The 18,415-nt window shown below is 37.9% G+C and overlaps 2 protein-coding genes across 3 annotated transcripts in view; one reads left to right on the forward strand and one right to left on the reverse strand.

Annotated features, from left to right (window-relative positions):
* Positions 1 to 8,398, forward strand: part of spaca6 (sperm acrosome associated 6) — a 50,247-nt gene extending 41,849 nt beyond the window's left edge. The window contains exon 9 of the mRNA XM_057339816.1: positions 8,328 to 8,398. Coding sequence (XP_057195799.1) covers positions 8,328 to 8,334 — 7 coding nt within the window. The 3' untranslated portion in view covers positions 8,335 to 8,398. The remainder of the gene's footprint in view (positions 1 to 8,327) is intronic.
* On the reverse strand, positions 6,351 to 15,667 carry has1 (hyaluronan synthase 1). 2 transcript variants are annotated; one of them, XM_057339814.1, is made up of 5 exons: positions 14,030 to 15,667; positions 13,058 to 13,746; positions 12,600 to 12,825; positions 12,287 to 12,419; positions 6,351 to 8,828 (listed from the first exon to the last, which is right to left on the reverse strand). In XM_057339814.1, the coding sequence occupies exons 2-5, from the start codon at positions 13,640 to 13,642 to the stop codon at positions 8,153 to 8,155; spliced, it is 1,620 nt and encodes a 539-aa protein (XP_057195797.1). In that variant the 5' UTR covers positions 13,643 to 13,746; positions 14,030 to 15,667; the 3' UTR covers positions 6,351 to 8,152. The 2 variants fall into 2 exon arrangements, with proteins under 2 accessions (XP_057195797.1, XP_057195796.1); XM_057339813.1 differs by having other exon boundaries at positions 13,058 to 15,667.
* Positions 15,668 to 18,415: the final 2,748 nt, after the last annotated feature.

An 18,415-nucleotide genomic window follows, 5' to 3' on the forward strand; every position in this document is an offset into this window, starting at 1 on the left:
AGTCAGAGAACTCTGTTTCCTGTTTTAATCTTTCCCAGATGTTTCTGTAAGTCTGTCTAGGTCTCTGACGCAAGGAAACCGTATTATTGCAAACATTCGTTGAGGGTAAAACATCATTTTTGCCATTCGTTAACTAAGAATCCGACAGGGGTTTCCACATTTCTGTCATGTTTTATCATGATGATTGTATGAGTTACTGCATCATTATATGAGTACTGATCTGTATCAGACAAAAAAGCATGACTAAACTAAACATTGGTTGGAAAATTTGGATGATGTTGGTTATGACTGTATTGAACTTAGTAAAAATGAGATGGGGCTGGTCTGTTCCTGGAATTTCACTCAAACTTTTGGCAAAATGAAGAACTGCATTAAGCCGTTCAAAAGCGTGAATAGGTCAAATGGTATGCAGCACTGGACTGGACTAATCGCATGAGAAGGATATGATCAGTGTTGGGTACTCTGAAAAAGTAATTAATTACTAGTTACTAATTACATGTTCGATAATGTAATTAGATTACTGTACAAATTACTCTCTCCAAAAAGTATTTAATTACTTATTACTAATTACTTTCTATATCCTACATCAATCTTGATGAGTTAAGTGATTCAAGGATAGACATGAAACAACTCTTTTAATTCATTCAAATAAATAATATAAAACTACATAAAGTATTATTATTAATTACAAATGTGAGAATTATACATTAAAGCACGGATTTTAAAGTTAAACTTTGAATTTTGATGTCAATTCCTCTTCTGCACACACACATATTACACAAAGTATTTAGTTTAATTACATCAGAAGTAACTGTAATTAAATTACAGAAAAAAATAAGAGTAATCCCTTACTTTACTTTTTCAAGGGAAAAGTAATTAAATTACACTAACTAATTACTTAGTAACTAGTTACACCCAACACTGGATATGATGTTAAGTTTAGAGAAAATTACAGAAAAATAGGCAGACAGTGTTTTTTGTTTAAAATGCATAATGCTTTTTTTTACAAACTTATTCACATTTTTCTGTACTGCAGTGGTAAATTAATATCACAATCAATCATCAATATTATTCAGTGCCCTGGTACAGTGTGCCTTTTATGCTGTCAGGGCATTACATTTACTCAATTCACACAGCTTTGAAATGATCTGATCTGACTGGATATTACTAAAGTGTCTGAATAATTGAGAACTACATCATATGTGAACATAAACAACCAGACTTCATAACAAAACTTAAAAAACAAATTAAAAAAAGGTGTGTCTTCCTATTCAAGAAGCTTGCTGTAATTATAATCGCTAATAAGGTAATGACGCCCATTATAACAATTTATGATAATCCCATATAATTACAGTATGTGTCTAAAATAAAAACACTAAATATCAAACGATGATTTCAACACATTCCAAATGTACCATTAAAATCAATCTTCATGCTACAGTAATATGTAAGGCTATGGTTGTTTGATGAATCTTGTGGCATGACTCGCAAGTGGTAAATTTGAAAAACGCTGAGATTTAAAGCTCCAATATTCATGTATTCTTCTGGATTAGGAAACAATTCACAATTCACAGAAAGTAGCAGCAGAAGTAGAATGTCATATAGATAGAATGTTTAACAACAGTGGTCAAGACCCTTGCAAAAAATAATCAATTCTATAGCCTCTTTAAAACTCCTTGTAGATTACAGAACAGTTTGAACCACTAACCCCAACAAATCAAAAATGAAAATGACTCTTGCTCTTTGGTCCCAAGGTTTAAATAGACATACTGTATAACCTAAAACAAACATAGTTGACTTGTGTATTTGCAGGTCATGTCTAATGAATGGATTATCAAACACTTTATCAAGCCTTCCTTCATTAAAAAGGGAGTCACTGTCACCAATTACATAATTTCTTCATACATGTAACATGGGTTAGTAGCTCCAGTCCACCCATATTCAATGCAAACAGTTGCTGATGTCATTACTGGAGCCCATCAGTATTGGTTTGGGTTTTTAACCGCAGAATCTTGAGTTAAACTTTAAGTTGAATGCTTTTTATAAGGTATTTTTGCCAAACACTGAGCCATGCAGAAATTGTGTTTTTGTGTGGTCCCATAGCTAATGATTATATGAAACAATATTGTAAAGTGAGAAGTTCATTTTTACTTTTAAGCAATACAACAGTAATATTTGAACATGTATACAGGAAAAGTTCAAAAGTATTTTTATGTGATAACCTCGATTTTTATCACAGTTTTCATGTGTCTTGTCATGCTGTCAGTTTTTTACATTGCTGTTGGATGACTTTGCCACTCCCAGGGTTCCTACGCGTTTTGGAAAAGCATGGGTTTTTATTTGATTGTTTTCCAGGTCTGGATTAGTATGGAAAAAAGGAAATTGAGCATGGAGAAAATTATGAGTTACCAGACTATTGCCCTATCCGTTTTTCTAAATGATAAAATTAAGAATTTCTGATAATAAATGTATTTTTATGAAGTATGTTTCGAGCGCTGCTAAAAGATCGGCGCTAGACCAAATCTGCTGGAGGGCTGTTTGCTGTGATCGGATGTTATGCAGTAGGCAGCAACAGAGCCATTGAGAGAGAGAGAGAGTTGCGTCAACTCCGTTAACTCCAATGAAACAGTTTTTTCACAACAATGGCAGTTCATTGAGCCTCTCAATAGTTCCCGGAATTTACTAGTAACGCATGGAGCTGCAGCAAAACAGACCGATTGCTTTCTCCCTCTTTCCAGAGCGCTCAGGAGTATGCACTCCCAATTTGAGCGTACTTGACATGCGTTAACATTTAAATAACGAACCTGACTAAACGGCCGATTGTAATATCCAATAATGCAAACTTCAAAATGTTGAACTGAGACAAAAACATGACCAGACCTTCATGCGAATATTGATTGATGCATCAATGAATTCTTGTTCTTTAATTCTCTTTCTATATTATTATAAAGATTTTTTATTAAAAAAAAAACAAGTGTCTGCAACTTTTGTAATTTGATGTCTATGTCTTTAGCTGCACAAAAAGTCAAAGGAATAGCGCTTACATTTGTCATTCCAAACCCAAATGCTCTTGAAAGATTGATTGTATTTCAATCTGGTAATATTTGTATAAAAATATCAATTGGCCATGTGTTAACTCATCACTGATTAACATAAAAAGACGGAAATGGCTTTAGCTATTGTTATCTAAAATGCACATATGTAGCTCAAGAAAATCTTTTTGGATCTCGGTATTTCTAAAATCCTGCACACGGCCCGGATTGAACGTTGTCAAATTTGAAAGAAGCCAAGTTAATGGATTTAAGTTCTCTTTTCATGTTCATTAATGAATTATACAGTATTTCACCATTCCTTCTGTTGCTGTGGGTTTAAGGTTTACGGTTATTTAATTCAACAAATTATTAACATTGCACTAATTTCCAATTATAAAATTTTGTGCATTGAACATGTCTGGTGTTAATTTGTATGAGGTATAACAGTCCACTGATTATTTGGCAAAATATTATAATAATATACATGTGAAGCGATAGATTTTTAAAACCATCTTTTTTATTAGATGGTTAAATATGGTCTGAAAAATCTTCAGGGAAGTCTGTATGTTTGAGTCTGGAAAAGTATGGAATTTCAAAATGGAAAATGGATGAACCCTGCACTCCCGAGGTTTGATTTTGTTTAAATTCAAGAGACACTGGACAGCAGTGACCACAATACATCTATAAATGCTGATTAAATGAGGAAAACAATTAAGCAATTCGTCTTAAGGAGGGAATATTATGTAAAGCGTTATGAAAACTCAAATCTTTAGTCGCCTTCGGTAACAGTGTATACATCATACAACACCCAGACATTCCTCATTAAATATGGAGCAATTAGCCCCAAACAACATCCACCTCCCTGTGATTCAGTTTGGGTTCACACGTGACCTGATAACACGCAAAGGTAAATCATTTACTCTGCACTGGTGCTTGATGCTTCATGCCAAAGGTCAATAATGGGTGATCATAAGTTATTTGTATGCTGTTATCCTGAGGTATTATTGATTCGGCTGTATAAGTCCAGTGGTGATTTATGTCAGTTGTACAAATGTAAGGGAATCCTCTCCTCGTGTTTGGTCAATATTGAGTTTGTGCTGTAGACACATGTTCAATATTTCTAATAAATTCATACCATATTTGGGGTTTGACAAAACATTGTGTCAAACCTAACAAGTTTGACATTTTTGTTTTGTTTTACTCCTTTATAAGAATAACGAATGACTAACTTTCATTTCTCTAGCAAATAAACACAAATAAATGTTGAAATATAATTTCAGTACTACAGTACTAGTAGGCCTAATGTACATTATTGATGCTAGCAGATGCTTTTATTCAACACACTTAAAATAATTTCATGTTTTAAACTGTAAAGAATCTTTAATATCAACAGAACCTTTCTATTCCACAAAAGATATACTGTGATGAAAAAAGACTGTAGACTGTAAAGGCTTATTCACAATAATCGTGTTTGTTGGTGTTTGTTAGATCAACATGAATGTTGATGTGTGTTGGATCAGTGTGAATTAGCTTTAGGAAAAAATAGCTCTTAAAGTCCCTGTGAACCGGAAGTTGCGATCGTTTTTACTTCTGCACTTTGACGCATATCCGAGTGAAATGGAATTTAGAATGAGGAAAGTAGTGGGCATAGCTTTTGACCTTCTCTGCAATTTGATTCGACGTATAAAAACAGTATTGCATTTTGAAATGGAACTGGCAGCAGACGAAGGGGAGGAGTTAACGGATGCTCCACCTAAGCCGTCTAATATACGTCATTTAAGTTGGATAGTCATTACAGGACAGAAGTGCATTTTCAGATTATTAGGCACTAAAATTTGGATGACCCACATTGATAAACTATTTACAATAAATGCTGCATTGTTTCATGAAAAAATAGGCACTGTCATTTTTAATTTCAGTGGGACTTTCAAGTCAAGTCTCAAGTCTACTTTATTTATAAAGCCCTTTCCACTACACAGTAGACCAAAGGGCTGTACACAGTAAATACACATAATATAATAAAATAGAAATAGGAAACAACCAAATAAAGAAACATAAAAACCAAAATGCAAAACAACACACTTACCAAAACATCAAGTCAGTCAGTAAAAACCATAGAGAATAAATAAGTTTTTAAACGAGCTTCAATAGACGGGGCAGATCTAATATCAGGCCAGCTACAGAAACCTTGGGCCAGCTACAGAAAATGCACGATCTCCTTTAGTTTTAAAGCGAGTTCTCTAAACTGAGAGTAATAAAGAATTTAAAGACCTTTGAGGTCTAGAAGAATTCATGTGAATCAGTTCCGAAATATATTCTGGGGCCATACCATGAACAGCTTTAAAAACCAATAGCAACACCTTAATTTGAATCCGATATTTTATCGGGAGCCAATGCAGCTTTTCTAACATGGGTATGCTCCCTTTTCTTTGTGCTAGTGAGAAGCCTCGCAGCTGCATTCTGAACCACTTGCAACTTAGAAATCAAGGATTGATTTACTCCCATATACAGCGCATTACAGTAGTCCGGACGGGAGGAGATAAAAGCATGAATCACTATCTCTAGATCAGTAGGTGATAAGAAAGATTTCATTTTAGCAATGGTCCTCAACTGATAAAAGCAACTCTTAACCACACAATTAACCAGGGCCCGTATTCTTAAAGCTTCTAAGAATCCTCTAAGAAAACTCTTAATTTAGCTTAAAAACGTCTACGTAGGAGTCTTAGCTTAAAAGTGATTCAGGATCAATCTGAGAGCAACTCTGAGCAAGGAAAAGACAAAAACGTTTATCTTAGTGAGGAGGCGGGGCTGACCCCGTTGCTATGTCTTTTGAAGACTGTGATTGGTTGGTTAGCCAAGAAGGAAAAAAGAGCGTTTTTAAGTATAGGGTCATTAGTTTTAAATTATGTAATTTTTTCTGTTTTACCATACTCACGCACGCACGCACACACACACATATATTATTTATTTATTTATTTACCGTGCTGTTGATGTCAACGTATTTGATAGATAATGAACAGTGACACAATAAGTTTCTGTAAGCGCTGTAATTGTTTGTGTGATCACTATAGAAGGTTGTGACAGAACCAAATAATCTCTGCTGCATTTCTGCAGTTGCTAAATATATTAATGTAGTGATTACTTCTATATTTGGCATCTTAGAGATGTTAGCTTGTCTCTAATAGGATCGGTCACAAACATGAACCCTGCACGATCTAATGTGTTGTGTCTTATTAACTCACTGTCATTCAATTCAATGTAATTTAATGTTATAGCGCGTTTACAGTTTGCATTGCATCAAAGCAGCTATACAAGAAAACCAAGATAAACCAATGTTGAACACACACAAAAACAATAAAAAAATCTGATAAACCTTTAAAGTAATATGGAAATTGTCATGCATTGCAACACATTTCTTCTCACTTTTCGTGTTTCGTCCATTTTCTCTGCTGTTAAAAAAACTCTTAAGTCTCTTAAAAGTCCTCCTCGCTACTCCTAAAAATGTGGACCTTAAAAGAGCTCTTTTAAGGGTTAAGATGCTTTATGAATTACTTTTTTCTTTACTAGGATCTTTTCTGTAATTTTAAGGGGAAACACCCACATTCCTAAGAATTTTCGTAGAATTTTGTCACTAGGAGCAACACTTTGCGCTAAGATCTTTCATGAATACGGGCCCTGATTTTTAAAGATAAGAGCTGGGTTCAAAAATTACTCCAAAGTTCCTTAACTGTGACCGCACATTTGTTGACCATGATCCTAAAAGAGCATTTTTATCTATGTCAACTTGATTAGGCCCAAATAAAATTACCTCAGATTTAGTCATATTAAGATGAAGACAATTTTGCTTTAGCCGCGATGAGTAACAAGTCATTGGAGACCCTCAGTAAAGCCGACTCAGTACTATGTCTATCCCTAAAGCCGGATTGAGAGACATCAAGCACATTATTTCCCCCCAAAAAAGAATTCAAGATTCACTTTAAGACTAAAATATTATTTGGGGGACCAGAAATCATACTTTTGTGGCATCACTCCAAAGAAACCATTCTAGCAACTTTATTTTACGATTGAAATCAAGTTACAAATGAGGGCGCTTTCAACTTTTTGCCTCAAAATTTGCCTTAATGGATATGTTTGCATTAATGATATAGAAATATGTTAACATTAACCAGAGGTTTTTCACATTATTTTTATCACATCATAATTCATGGTGAAATATTGCATGTACTACAGTATGTCAAACAGTACAGGTTGCAACTGATCAGAGTACAGTTTACAGCATCCGTCCATAATGCTGGACTTGTGTTTTAGGCCCAAAACAAAGATCTGGTTTCAAATTCAGTTCCATCTAATGAAGATCAGGACATATTGTTTTTCTTGAAAAATAATTTATTAATTCTCCTACTATGTTACAAACAAATAGCAAATATTAGAATTCACATTTAACAAATATCACTGACAAACATTGCAATAAATATACTTATAAATATTTTTCACAAGATACAAAATAATGGCCTATCACATTACATACAAAGCATAAATAACTTAATCTCATAGTAACACTTATTAAAAAAACATTGAAATTTCTTCCACATTTGTTCCTCAATAAATACTTCTATATTTTTGTCATATTTTCATTCAGTAGTAATTTTGGTGATAAATAATGAAAACATCCGTAGCACGTGAATGGTGCTGTAGATCGTTACAGTGTCTTAGATCTTGAAGTTCTGATGTGTTGTAACAAGATGCGTCTGTTTTATGGGTTTCTCAGTTCATGATCTCAAGAAGGTAATTCCACTTCAAGGAGCTCATTCAGATACACTAACATGATAAGAAAAGTTCTTATTTATATATTATTGCATCCTGACACCTTAGTCAAGGTTCTGTGCGTTCTGATAACCTTTATGCCTCATTTAAAAATACATTTGATATATTTTATATATTACTGGTCACTGCTGATTATTTTGTAATCTCTATAATTATAAATTATTATAAATAATGTATTGTTGGTACAATTATGTAACTAAACAGTCTTACATTAATATCTCAAGTTTCATTATTCTTACATGTAAACTATGGCTCTAAAAAATGTGCAAATGTTCTTAAATAAATAAATAACCATCTTAAACATTCACAGCATAAGTCTGTGAGCGTCTTCTGAATAGCCTTCGAAACCATATCCAATAGAGGCCGATCATGATCAGCCAGTAGCACACGTAAGCTACAGATCCAAATATCAAAAACTTGATTTCCTCTTTTTTAGCAGCTGTTGACCAGTTCATCTTGCTTTCTTTGTAGATTGTGAACGCCAGGCCTCCTAACAAGATGGCTGCCCACACTGACAGGGGTAACAGGGGGATATAGTTGCCAACCATCTTTCGGCGACCTGATGTGCCCCAGCTGCTTTTGGTCATGGTGAGGAAGGCAAAGTATTTGGCAGGCAGGAGGCTGGTCATATAGAGGGCAGAGTACAACGACATAAAGATCATCACCATGTTTTGTCGCAGGAAGCATGCATATGCTGCTTTCACCAAACCAATCAGCTGGATGCAGCACAAGACCCACAAGATGTCCCATAGACTGCCCGTCCAGAAGAGCTTGATAATGGTGGCCGTGACAAAGAAAGGAAAGATCCCCGAGACGATGGATTCGTAGGTCATCCACAGGTGATGCTTGTGCCACCACATAGCATTGTAGAGCCATTCACGAAAGTAGGATTTGGTCCAGCGGGTCTGCTGGTTCAGCCAGCGCAGAAACTGAGCAGGGGTCTCAGTGTAACACTTAGAACGGGCAGTGTACCTTTAAAGAAAAAGAAAAGCATATTTGAAACAAGAGTTTTTTAACAGTTAACAGAGTTTCCCTTAATAAATATATAAGTTCAGGTAGACAGTTTACCCAAAAATGTAAATTCAGTCTTCGTTTACGCACCCTTGAGGTTTTCCAAACCTTATAAATTTCTTTGAAAATTTCTGTTTTCTGATGAACACAGAGAAAGATATATGGAAGAATGCTTGTAACCAAACAGTTCTTGGCCACCATTGACCACCATAGTTGGAAAAATGACAATGGTAGTCAAAATGCCCAAGAACTGTTTGCTTACAAGCATTCTTCCAAATATCTTTCTCTGTGTTAATCAGAGCAAAGAAATTCATACAGATTTGGAACAACTTGAGAGTGAGTAAATGAAGACAGAATTTTCATTTTTGGGTGAACTGTACTTTTAATGCACCAAAATAGAGTGAAGGTCAATGTGTAGCACCCGGAAAGTCTAAATCTTGAATGCCAGAAACTATTATGGCTGAAGTTAAAAATGTGACTGAAATGCAAGTAACTGATTCACACTGTGCATCATGCTGTCTCTGTGGCAAAACATAAAATTGGAGAAGAAAGACTACATTGTCATTTAATTGCATTAAATTATTTCGCCTGACTTAGCATTTTATTAAGACTAGCTTGTATTTAGAACATTAAGTCATAACTGAAATAAATACATTTGTTGTTTCCCACAAAACGCACAATGACAAAGTCACACATCATAAAAAATAATATACTCTATAAGTGGCTCGCTTTAAACAGACCTGCCTGCGTATGTTAAAACACAGTAATGATAATGTCACGGTCCCACCGTCTTGTTTATGAAATTCTAGTCGTGTGGCGGGATCGGGGCCCTTAGGTTTTATGTGAGAAAACCATGAGTTGTTTGTTTTTACTTCTCATGTGTTTTCTCGTGTCCTGTCATTGGCCCCGCCCCTCTCGTCTCATGTATTGCTCTCCTTCCGTGTCTAATGTTTCCCACCTGCCCTCGCTCGTTATCCCTCGTTTGTGTTCCCTATTTAATGCCCTCTTGTTTCATTGTCTTGTTGCTCGTTCATTGTATGTGGTGGTTCTCGTGTACCCTGTTCCTTGTGCTCAATGTTACGGCCCGAGTGTTATGCACCTCGTCCTGAGTTTTGTAAGTTTTTGTGCTTCGTGTTATCTCCTTGCCTTTTTGTTTATTTGGTTTACCTTTCCCTGTTTTGTGACGTTGTGTCGTACCTCGTTTAGTTTACTTTTGCCCCATCGAGGGAAGTATTTGATTTCAAGTTTCGTATTTCAGTTCGGTTCTCGTTTTGACACCCCCTCGTGGGTTTTTTGTTTGTTATTTGTCTAATAAAGTTTTTGTTACCCCTTCACGCCTGCCTGCACTTGGGTTCCTTCGCCACGCCAGTCCTGACAAAATCCACGAGCCACAAATCGAACCCAGCAGGTATGGACAATTCCCTGTGAGCCCGCCAGACCCGGTTATTGGTCAGGCTTCGCCAGGGGGATCGGGGGGTACGGGAGTTTGCCCGTACCCTCCTGGATGCGGCGGCAGAGACGGGGTTCGGTGAGAAGGAACTTACCATAATTTTTAATGGCTGTCTCACCGAACCCCTCAAGCCCACCGAGATGAGGATGCTGAGTCCCCTGTACTTCTGTGACATGCTCAGGTACGTGGTCAACCGGGACGAACCTTGGCCCACTACGCCATCCTGGGTATCCTCTCCGCTGGCTACCGTCCTGGAAGACCTCGTCCTGGCCACCGTGACCTTGGGGGTCTCAGCTCCTCCATCCTCAAGCTCTGCTGTCCCACCCACCTCCAGCTCCACCGGTCCATCTCCACCGTCCACCAATCTCCGCGGCAAGCGGGGTAGGAGGGCGTCCGGGGAGGGGTCTACGGACTCCTCCGGTGCGGAGCTAGCCACGCCCCCCACCGCTGCCTCGCAACCGACCACAGGCCCTGCGGTTCGATTGAAGAAGAAGAGGCAGCGGAGGGGGGCGCGGTCTCCTGAACAGCCGGTGATCCAGCCGGTGTCCCAGCCGGTGATCCAGCCGGCATCCAGTCCGGTGCGGCCGGCGTCCAGTCCGGCGTCCAGTCCGGCGTCCAGTTCGGTGTCCAGTCCGGCGTCCAGTCCGGTGTCCAATCCGGTGTCCAAGTCGATGTCCAGCCCGGTGTCCAAGTCGATGTCCAGTCCGGTGTCCAGTCTTGTGTCCAGCTCGATGTCCAGTCCTGTGTCTAGTCCTGTGTCCAGTCTGGTGATCCAGCCGGCGTCCAGTCCGGTGATCCAGCCGGCGTCCCAGCCGGTGATCCAGCCGGCGTCCCAGCCGGCGTCCCAGCCGGTGATCCAGCCGGTACAGCAGCCGGCCTTCCAGCCGGCGTCAAGCCCTGTCCTGCCGGCATTCCAGCCGGTCCCCAGTCCGGCAGCCAAGTTGGCCCCTGGGAAACCCCCAGGGTCAAAGACTGTCCCCCCCAGGACTTGTCCTAAGTCCCCCAGGACTCCGCGCCCTCGAGCGCAGCCGGGGACTAGGACTTTTTTCCCCCAATCCTTGTGGTTTGCCCCCTTTGAACCCTTGTTTTGCACCACCCCCCCTCCCATGTTTGTTATTTTTATTAAGTCACCCCAATCCCTTAGTCTTGTTGCCTTGTCTGCCCCTTGTCTTGTTCACCATGTTTGTCTGGTTTTTGTCTTTGGTCCAGTCTGTCAGGTCTTGTTAGTCAACCCCTTGGTGAACACCTGGAGGTGTTCATTAAGGGGGGGGCTCTGTCACGGTCCCACCGTCTTGTTTATGAAATTCTAGTCGTGTGGCGGGATCGGGGCAGAGACCTTAGGTTTTATGTGAGAAAACCATGAGTTGTTTGTTTTTACTTCTCATGTGTTTTCTCGTGTCCTGTCATTGGCCCCGCCCCTCTCGTCTCATGTATTGCTCTCCTTCCGTGTCTAATGTTTCCCACCTGCCCTCGCTCGTTATCCCTCGTTTGTGTTCCCTATTTAATGCCCTCTTGTTTCATTGTCTTGTTGCTCGTTCATTGTATGTGGTGGTTCTCGTGTACCCTGTTCCTTGTGCTCAATGTTACGGCCCGAGTGTTATGCACCTCGTCCTCGTCCTGAGTTTTGTAAGTTTTTGTGCTTCGTGTTATCTCCTTGCCTTTTTGTTTATTTGGTTTACCTTTCCCTGTTTTGTGACGTTGTGTCGTACCTCGTTTAGTTTACTTTTGCCCCATCGAGGGAAGTATTTGATTTCAAGTTTCGTATTTCAGTTCGGTTCTCGTTTTGACACCCCCTCGTGGGTTTTTTGTTTGTTATTTGTCTAATAAAGTTTTTGTTACCCCTTCACGCCTGCCTGCACTTGGGTTCCTTCGCCACGCCAGTCGTGACAGATAAAGATTCAAACTTTAAAATTTATATTTGATGTAGACAGATCAATGGTGCAAAAATGTAAACAATTTGAACACTTACTTTGTAGCATAGCCCATGCTCAGCATTCGATTGGTGAGATGACGGTCATCCCCAAAGGTGCAGTGAGTACCAAGAAATTTCTGGTTGTACCAGGATTCCAGAAACTGCTGTAGCAGGTCATTCCTATACAGACCTGCAGGAAAGATCATGAAACTTATTGATACTGTACACATGGACAAAATATTAAAACTCCCATCTGTGTAAAGACTAAAACAGTATTGATCAAATAATCTGAGTAATTCTCTGTGCTTAAAAATGGCATTCTTCTAACAGTCCTACATTAAACAAGAAGAACTGGTAAGTCGTCTGTTACCTAAGGGGCCGCTGATACAGGAGACACAGTTGAAGAAGGACTGGCAGGCTCTCTCTATGTTAAACGCCATCCAGTAGCGCAGGCTGCTCATGAAACTAATATAAGAGTCTTTAAGGTTGAGGATCTTCACGTCGCCTCCCACAGCCCCATACTTCGGGTTACTCTCCAACACTTTGCACAGCTCCACTGTGGCCAGGGGGTCTAATTTTGTGTCCGAGTCGCATACCTGTTAAAAAAGAAAAACACAAGACCAAAAATGTGATGTTAATATTTTTGTCTGCTAAGGATTCTTTAGATCATGGGTAGCCGGCTCCTTTCCGCAGAGTTTTGTTCTGACTTTGTTTCAACACGCCTGTAATGTTTTTTTTAGGTAATCTTTTAGATCTTATTAGCTGGTATGTTTGGTGAAGGTTGGAGTTAAACTCTGCAAGAAAGTGGTTCTTCCGAATATCACTCACCTGTATGTAATCCACAGATGATCCAAGTGCCTTGAATGCAGTATACATCACTTCCCTCTTCCCTCCCCATTTTTGCATGATGCACACACAACTCTTCGTCCTGATGAGCTCCTCAACCTCCGAGCGCTGAGGGTCCTCAAAAACCATCCCGCCATTAACTTGAGCCGCGTTCGTTTCTTGGGCTCTGGGGTCCCAAGAGTGGTAGTTGTTTTGCCATACATAACAGCCAGGGTCCCGGTCTGCGAAGACCTCACGGAACATCTCCATCATGTAGTGGTCGTCTTCCGAGTTTCCATCCACCACCATGATAATGCGGAGTTTATCAATTGGGTACTCCAGTGCCCGTACGGACTTAAGGCACTCCATCAGATAATTTGGGTCCTCCTGATAGGCTGAGATGGTAAAGCCGATTGTCTTAGTGTAGCTGCACGGTTGCTCTCTTCGTCGCATCCGCCGATGTTCCACAAAGGCAAAAAAGCTTTGGACGAGGATGTGGAGGCTGAGCAGCACTCCGTAGAAACCTAATGAGATTATGTTGAATGGAGATGTGGCTATCTGGAAACCTTTAATGTACGCCCATAACATCACCCCAAAGACCAGGAAAGCGAAGAGAAATGTGAGTATTGCCCGAACCCCTCTGCCACATTTTCTTAATACTGCAGCTTGATGTCCATTTTATGATTGAAATGCTGAAAATTTGATTAAAAAATGGTTTTAGATACATTATCTGATTAAAAAAGAGCTATTAAAAAACATTTGAAATTTAAAAATAAGGACAGATTTGATTAATAAGCTTACTTTGTTTTCACTAAATATCAGGTAAAATAATTTAATATTGCATTTTATTTTGTTATCATCAATACGTCATCACAGAGATGTAATAAATAAAAAATAAATATAAATAAAAATTGCCTATCCAAACAAACTATAGTAAAAAACACAGTCATTAATGAAATGAAGTTATGAACATACCTGTTAAACTGGACTCATTTAGATAACACTTCACCAAGGTTTTCTATGCACCTCTCCTCGATCTGAACTAACTGCTCATGTTCAAAGACCGAAAACTTATAGGCTGGCTTTGAGCTCACGGATCATCCCCACTGCAGATGTGTAATTGGCTACAGATGTGCCGTAGCTCAGGTCACACCCTACTCTCACGTCTTCCCTCCTGTGACTCACACACACAGTAGGCTACGTCAAAACTAAGGAATACTCCTTTTTCTCCATGACATACTGGGTGTAATTTTGTGTCAATAACTGACAACTTACAACTGACTTTTTTCTTGAGTTTTTTTTTGTTGGTCAAAGTTTAAAGCATTTCCAAAGTCACATTTGGTGTGTCAAAGGTGTGCAGGTATATAGCCACATTATAATTAGATGACCAGTTTCACACTCATTTCTGCATTCTTCATTTTTGTCTTCTTTTTGTTTTTCATGAAGTCACAGATGTTTTAATTATGAAATCATTAATACATTAGTTTAATGCATTGCTGAAAAGTCAGCATCTTGTGTGTTGTTTATTTATCTTGAAACTATTTTAGAGGCTGGATATAGTTATCTGTTATTATAATTCATAAACAACTTTATTGAACTTCTCTACTTTGATATCTTATTATCTTTTTACTTTTATAATTGTTTAAACTGGTTTGTGTATCTTATTTATCTTCCCCTTTAATGCTCTTCATTTTTGTTCATCTTGATCCTGGGTAAATCTCTCTTGATTGAAATGTTAGAAATGTACGGAGCTCTTTCAGGAACACGGTGATGGGAAAAATATGAGAGGGAAGAGAAAAATATTTTTAAAGCTTTTGCGTTATCTCGCAAAACTTTTGTGTTATCTCGCAAACATATTTGCGTTATCTCGCAAACACTTCATGTTTAATGTCCCGCTGGCAGAATTTAAGACTAGCTCCGTAAGCTACATAAACATTGGTCTATAGTCGCAGATTCCCGGACCAATAACTCGTGAGCTAAACGTTCTTATAACACAAATTACACCTCATTCTATGTAACATAAACAATGAACTTTAACTTAATTTTCCACAAATCGAGCCAAATCGAGGAGCCGGCTGAGACAATACCGAAGGGATCGTCTGCAAAGTGCAAAACCCGAATATCATTAGGCTACTAATAATAGTCATTAACTTCAGTGCTACATACTGTAGTATAACTAAAACCAGTTTAAATTCAGCAGGAGAGCATTAATGTGTAAACTGAATTTGGTGAGACTTCAGTGTGTAACATTTAAGTTATTAATGACTATTTTTGTAGTAACGCTTTTCGGATCTACAGTCACTTTGCAGACGGTTCCTTTGAACTTGTCCATGTCGCCTGCTCAGATGATATCAATTTATATTCTCGTTTTGAGGAAGACTGGGTTGTAGATCCTAATCTAAGGAATTATGTGTTATTTGTGTTATAACAACGTTTAGCTCACGAGTTATTGGGAATACTATGAACCGCTCCATTGTTAATGTACGGAGCGGGACAACAGGACGTTTGAATGTCTTGCGAGATAACGCAAATATGTTTGCGAGGCAACGCAAATATCTTTGCGAGAGAATGCAAACGTTTTGCGAGGGAACGCAGTGTTTCTCGGGGGGAATCAAAAGTTTTGCGAGATAACGCAAAAGCTTTAAAAAATATTTTTCTCTTCCCTTTTTTCCACCACCATGTCCCTAAAAGGGCTCCGTAGGAATGTTCTAAATGTATTCATGTAAAAAGGTTCAATGTATACTAAAAATTGTTTGTAAATTATTATTTATTTTTTATTTATGTTCTATACAGTGGTATTTCCATGATATATGGGAAACATGATTTAGTCTCTTTGAATAAATGAAAGAGAGATATGCTGGAGATTGTGTAATGACTACACTATAAGTAATTGAAACTGGTATTGTGTGCCAGTTAGCCTACATTTTTAGAGGTGGTTTTTTTTGGCTGAATTTGCATGGTCACTGTATAAGTTTTCCTTAGGAGTGTCATTGATGTCACTGCTCATTTGCAGTATCTTATCAAGTAAGGCACAAAACTCCTTCATCACTGCACGCAATTAATATGAGGGTGTAGAAAATGAGAAACTTCTGTCATTCTGCCCATTAGATAACTAATAGATAAGTTCTAAAAACATCAATATGTCAATTTATCTGTGAGACAATTATGGTTAGTTCATTTTTTCTACATGGAAATACCAAAAAAAATTATTATTATTATTATTATTGACAATATATTATCCTCTGTTTTTGCTCTTGAGTAATTTTAATTACCAGAGCCAGTAGATATTGTGTTCCACAGTATTCAGCACTGGCCCATTAGTCACTCCTACATATGCTGTTAACATGTGAAGTGTGAAAGAAATTGAAGATGAAGCTACCAGGACACCAAGAACGGTTGCCAAATTTAACAGTAGGTACCAGTAAGGCAGTGGAAATTAAGGTTGGGGCAATAAAGAAATTCTTATAAAGGGAAATAAAGTTTTAGGAAGGACTGTACCATAATGATCCTATTATATTTTCTGCTAAATTATTTATAAAACATAAATGAATACTGCGAAGTGGATAATGTGTACATATTTACCTTAACTGAATGGACAAAAAATGCTGAAACAAATTTGAAATGACTGCTGAAGAACGCAAAGATTGGAACAATTTTAACAGAAAGCAGCATTAAATCATTAACTCACAATAAATTAATTTTAATGTATGTTAATGAATCCTGTTGGTAAAGCAACAGAATGCTCTTTAGATTTCATCGAATTAGATTTTTATTTGGTATGTGTTTACTTAAATATAAAAATGTAAATATTGTTTTTGATTATTATTATTTATTTATTATATCTTAAGTAAATATGTTTTTAATCGCTCCAAGAAGATTTCAGTAGTAGTAACAGACAGATAAGAAAAATGCATGAAAGTGGAGAATTACAAAGGAAACTAGGAAGTGATCATGCTATTAGAATTTAAAATATGTGACTGTGGTTATTAGTTCTTCCCATTATATAATGCTGTAGTTCTTAATGTTTTGATTCAGGTGTGTTGAGTAAGGGAGACTTTGCTTTGACGCACAACATATTTTAAACTAGAGTTGTCACACTTTTGATTAAATCAACAATTACACCTGAACCTGCTGATCAAGATGTTCAAGAAAAAGAATTTGTCGTTAGTCACATGCTGTTGTCTTGTTGTCTTTCACAATGGCACTGGCTTCATTGGGAAATAGCAAATGGGGGATTAGATTTATGAAGGCGTCACCCTCTGCCTTCTGGAGAAATAATGTTTGTTTCATGCTTCACAAACGTCAAATGCTTACAAAATATACCTCATATTGACACCTTATAGTATTTTCAGAATTCCTCATGACAAGTTTGAATAATATCACATGGATAACTGGTGTCCGTCTGTAAGAAACCATCAACTAATTTAAAAACTCGGCAGGCTTAACTTTAGTTGGTGAAATTCCAAAGATAACAACGTTTAAGTCTAAAAAGTATTTCTAGCCGCTGACGGTTTGATACAATTAATCTGATCTTTAATTGATCTTTCCAGCAGGTCGTAACACCAGTTTTTCGTTTCGATATGTCACCTCAGTGTTATTGCATGAAAGTTTGCCTGAATAACCATAATATACCAGCAGAGGGCAGCACTGCATCACCTGGGGCGTATTCTAGAAAGCAGGGTTAATTTACCTTCAGCTAAACCCTGAACTCTGGCTTGATTAACCCAAACCTTGCTTACTCTGGGTATGTCGGTTCCAGAACCCCTTCGAAGAGTAAGTTTAATCAACCTCACGAAAGATACCCACATGAAGACATTGACAATGGATCACAGATTTCACGAGTCACCATGGAAACGGCCGGGAAGCTTAAAGTTTTGGACTGTAAAACAACATTATAAATCAGAGTTTTTTTCACAGAAGACTTAAATCTGCATCAGTGTATAAAGTCCGGGGTTAAAAATCATAAAATTAAATTATTTAAGTTATGTGTTTATAAAACTATAAACGCTATATATTAAACAGTCTCTTAGATTTACATTTAAGAATTTGACATGGAAAATTATGTTACGTTAGATATAGCCTAAGTAGTTAAAAGATTTAAAACGATATATAACAGAGGGGTGCCCTAGCTATTTGACCTGCACAACCAATCAGCCCCCCCCCAAATGTCTGTATGAGTTTATGACAGTTGAAGTAGGCTATTTTATTGTCTTGAACCTTTTTCTTTTATTTTTTGTGTAAAATAAATAGGCGTAGAGAATTTAGCATAAGCCAAATGGTCGGAGTCATTAAAAGAAGTGCCATAAACCCCCTCCACTCTCTTTTGGTCTTTTGATGTTGATATCAAGAAACCAGGACCGA

Source organism: Triplophysa rosa, linkage group LG8 (genome assembly GCF_024868665.1).
Source record: "Triplophysa rosa linkage group LG8, Trosa_1v2, whole genome shotgun sequence".
NCBI lineage: Eukaryota > Metazoa > Chordata > Actinopteri > Cypriniformes > Nemacheilidae > Triplophysa > Triplophysa rosa.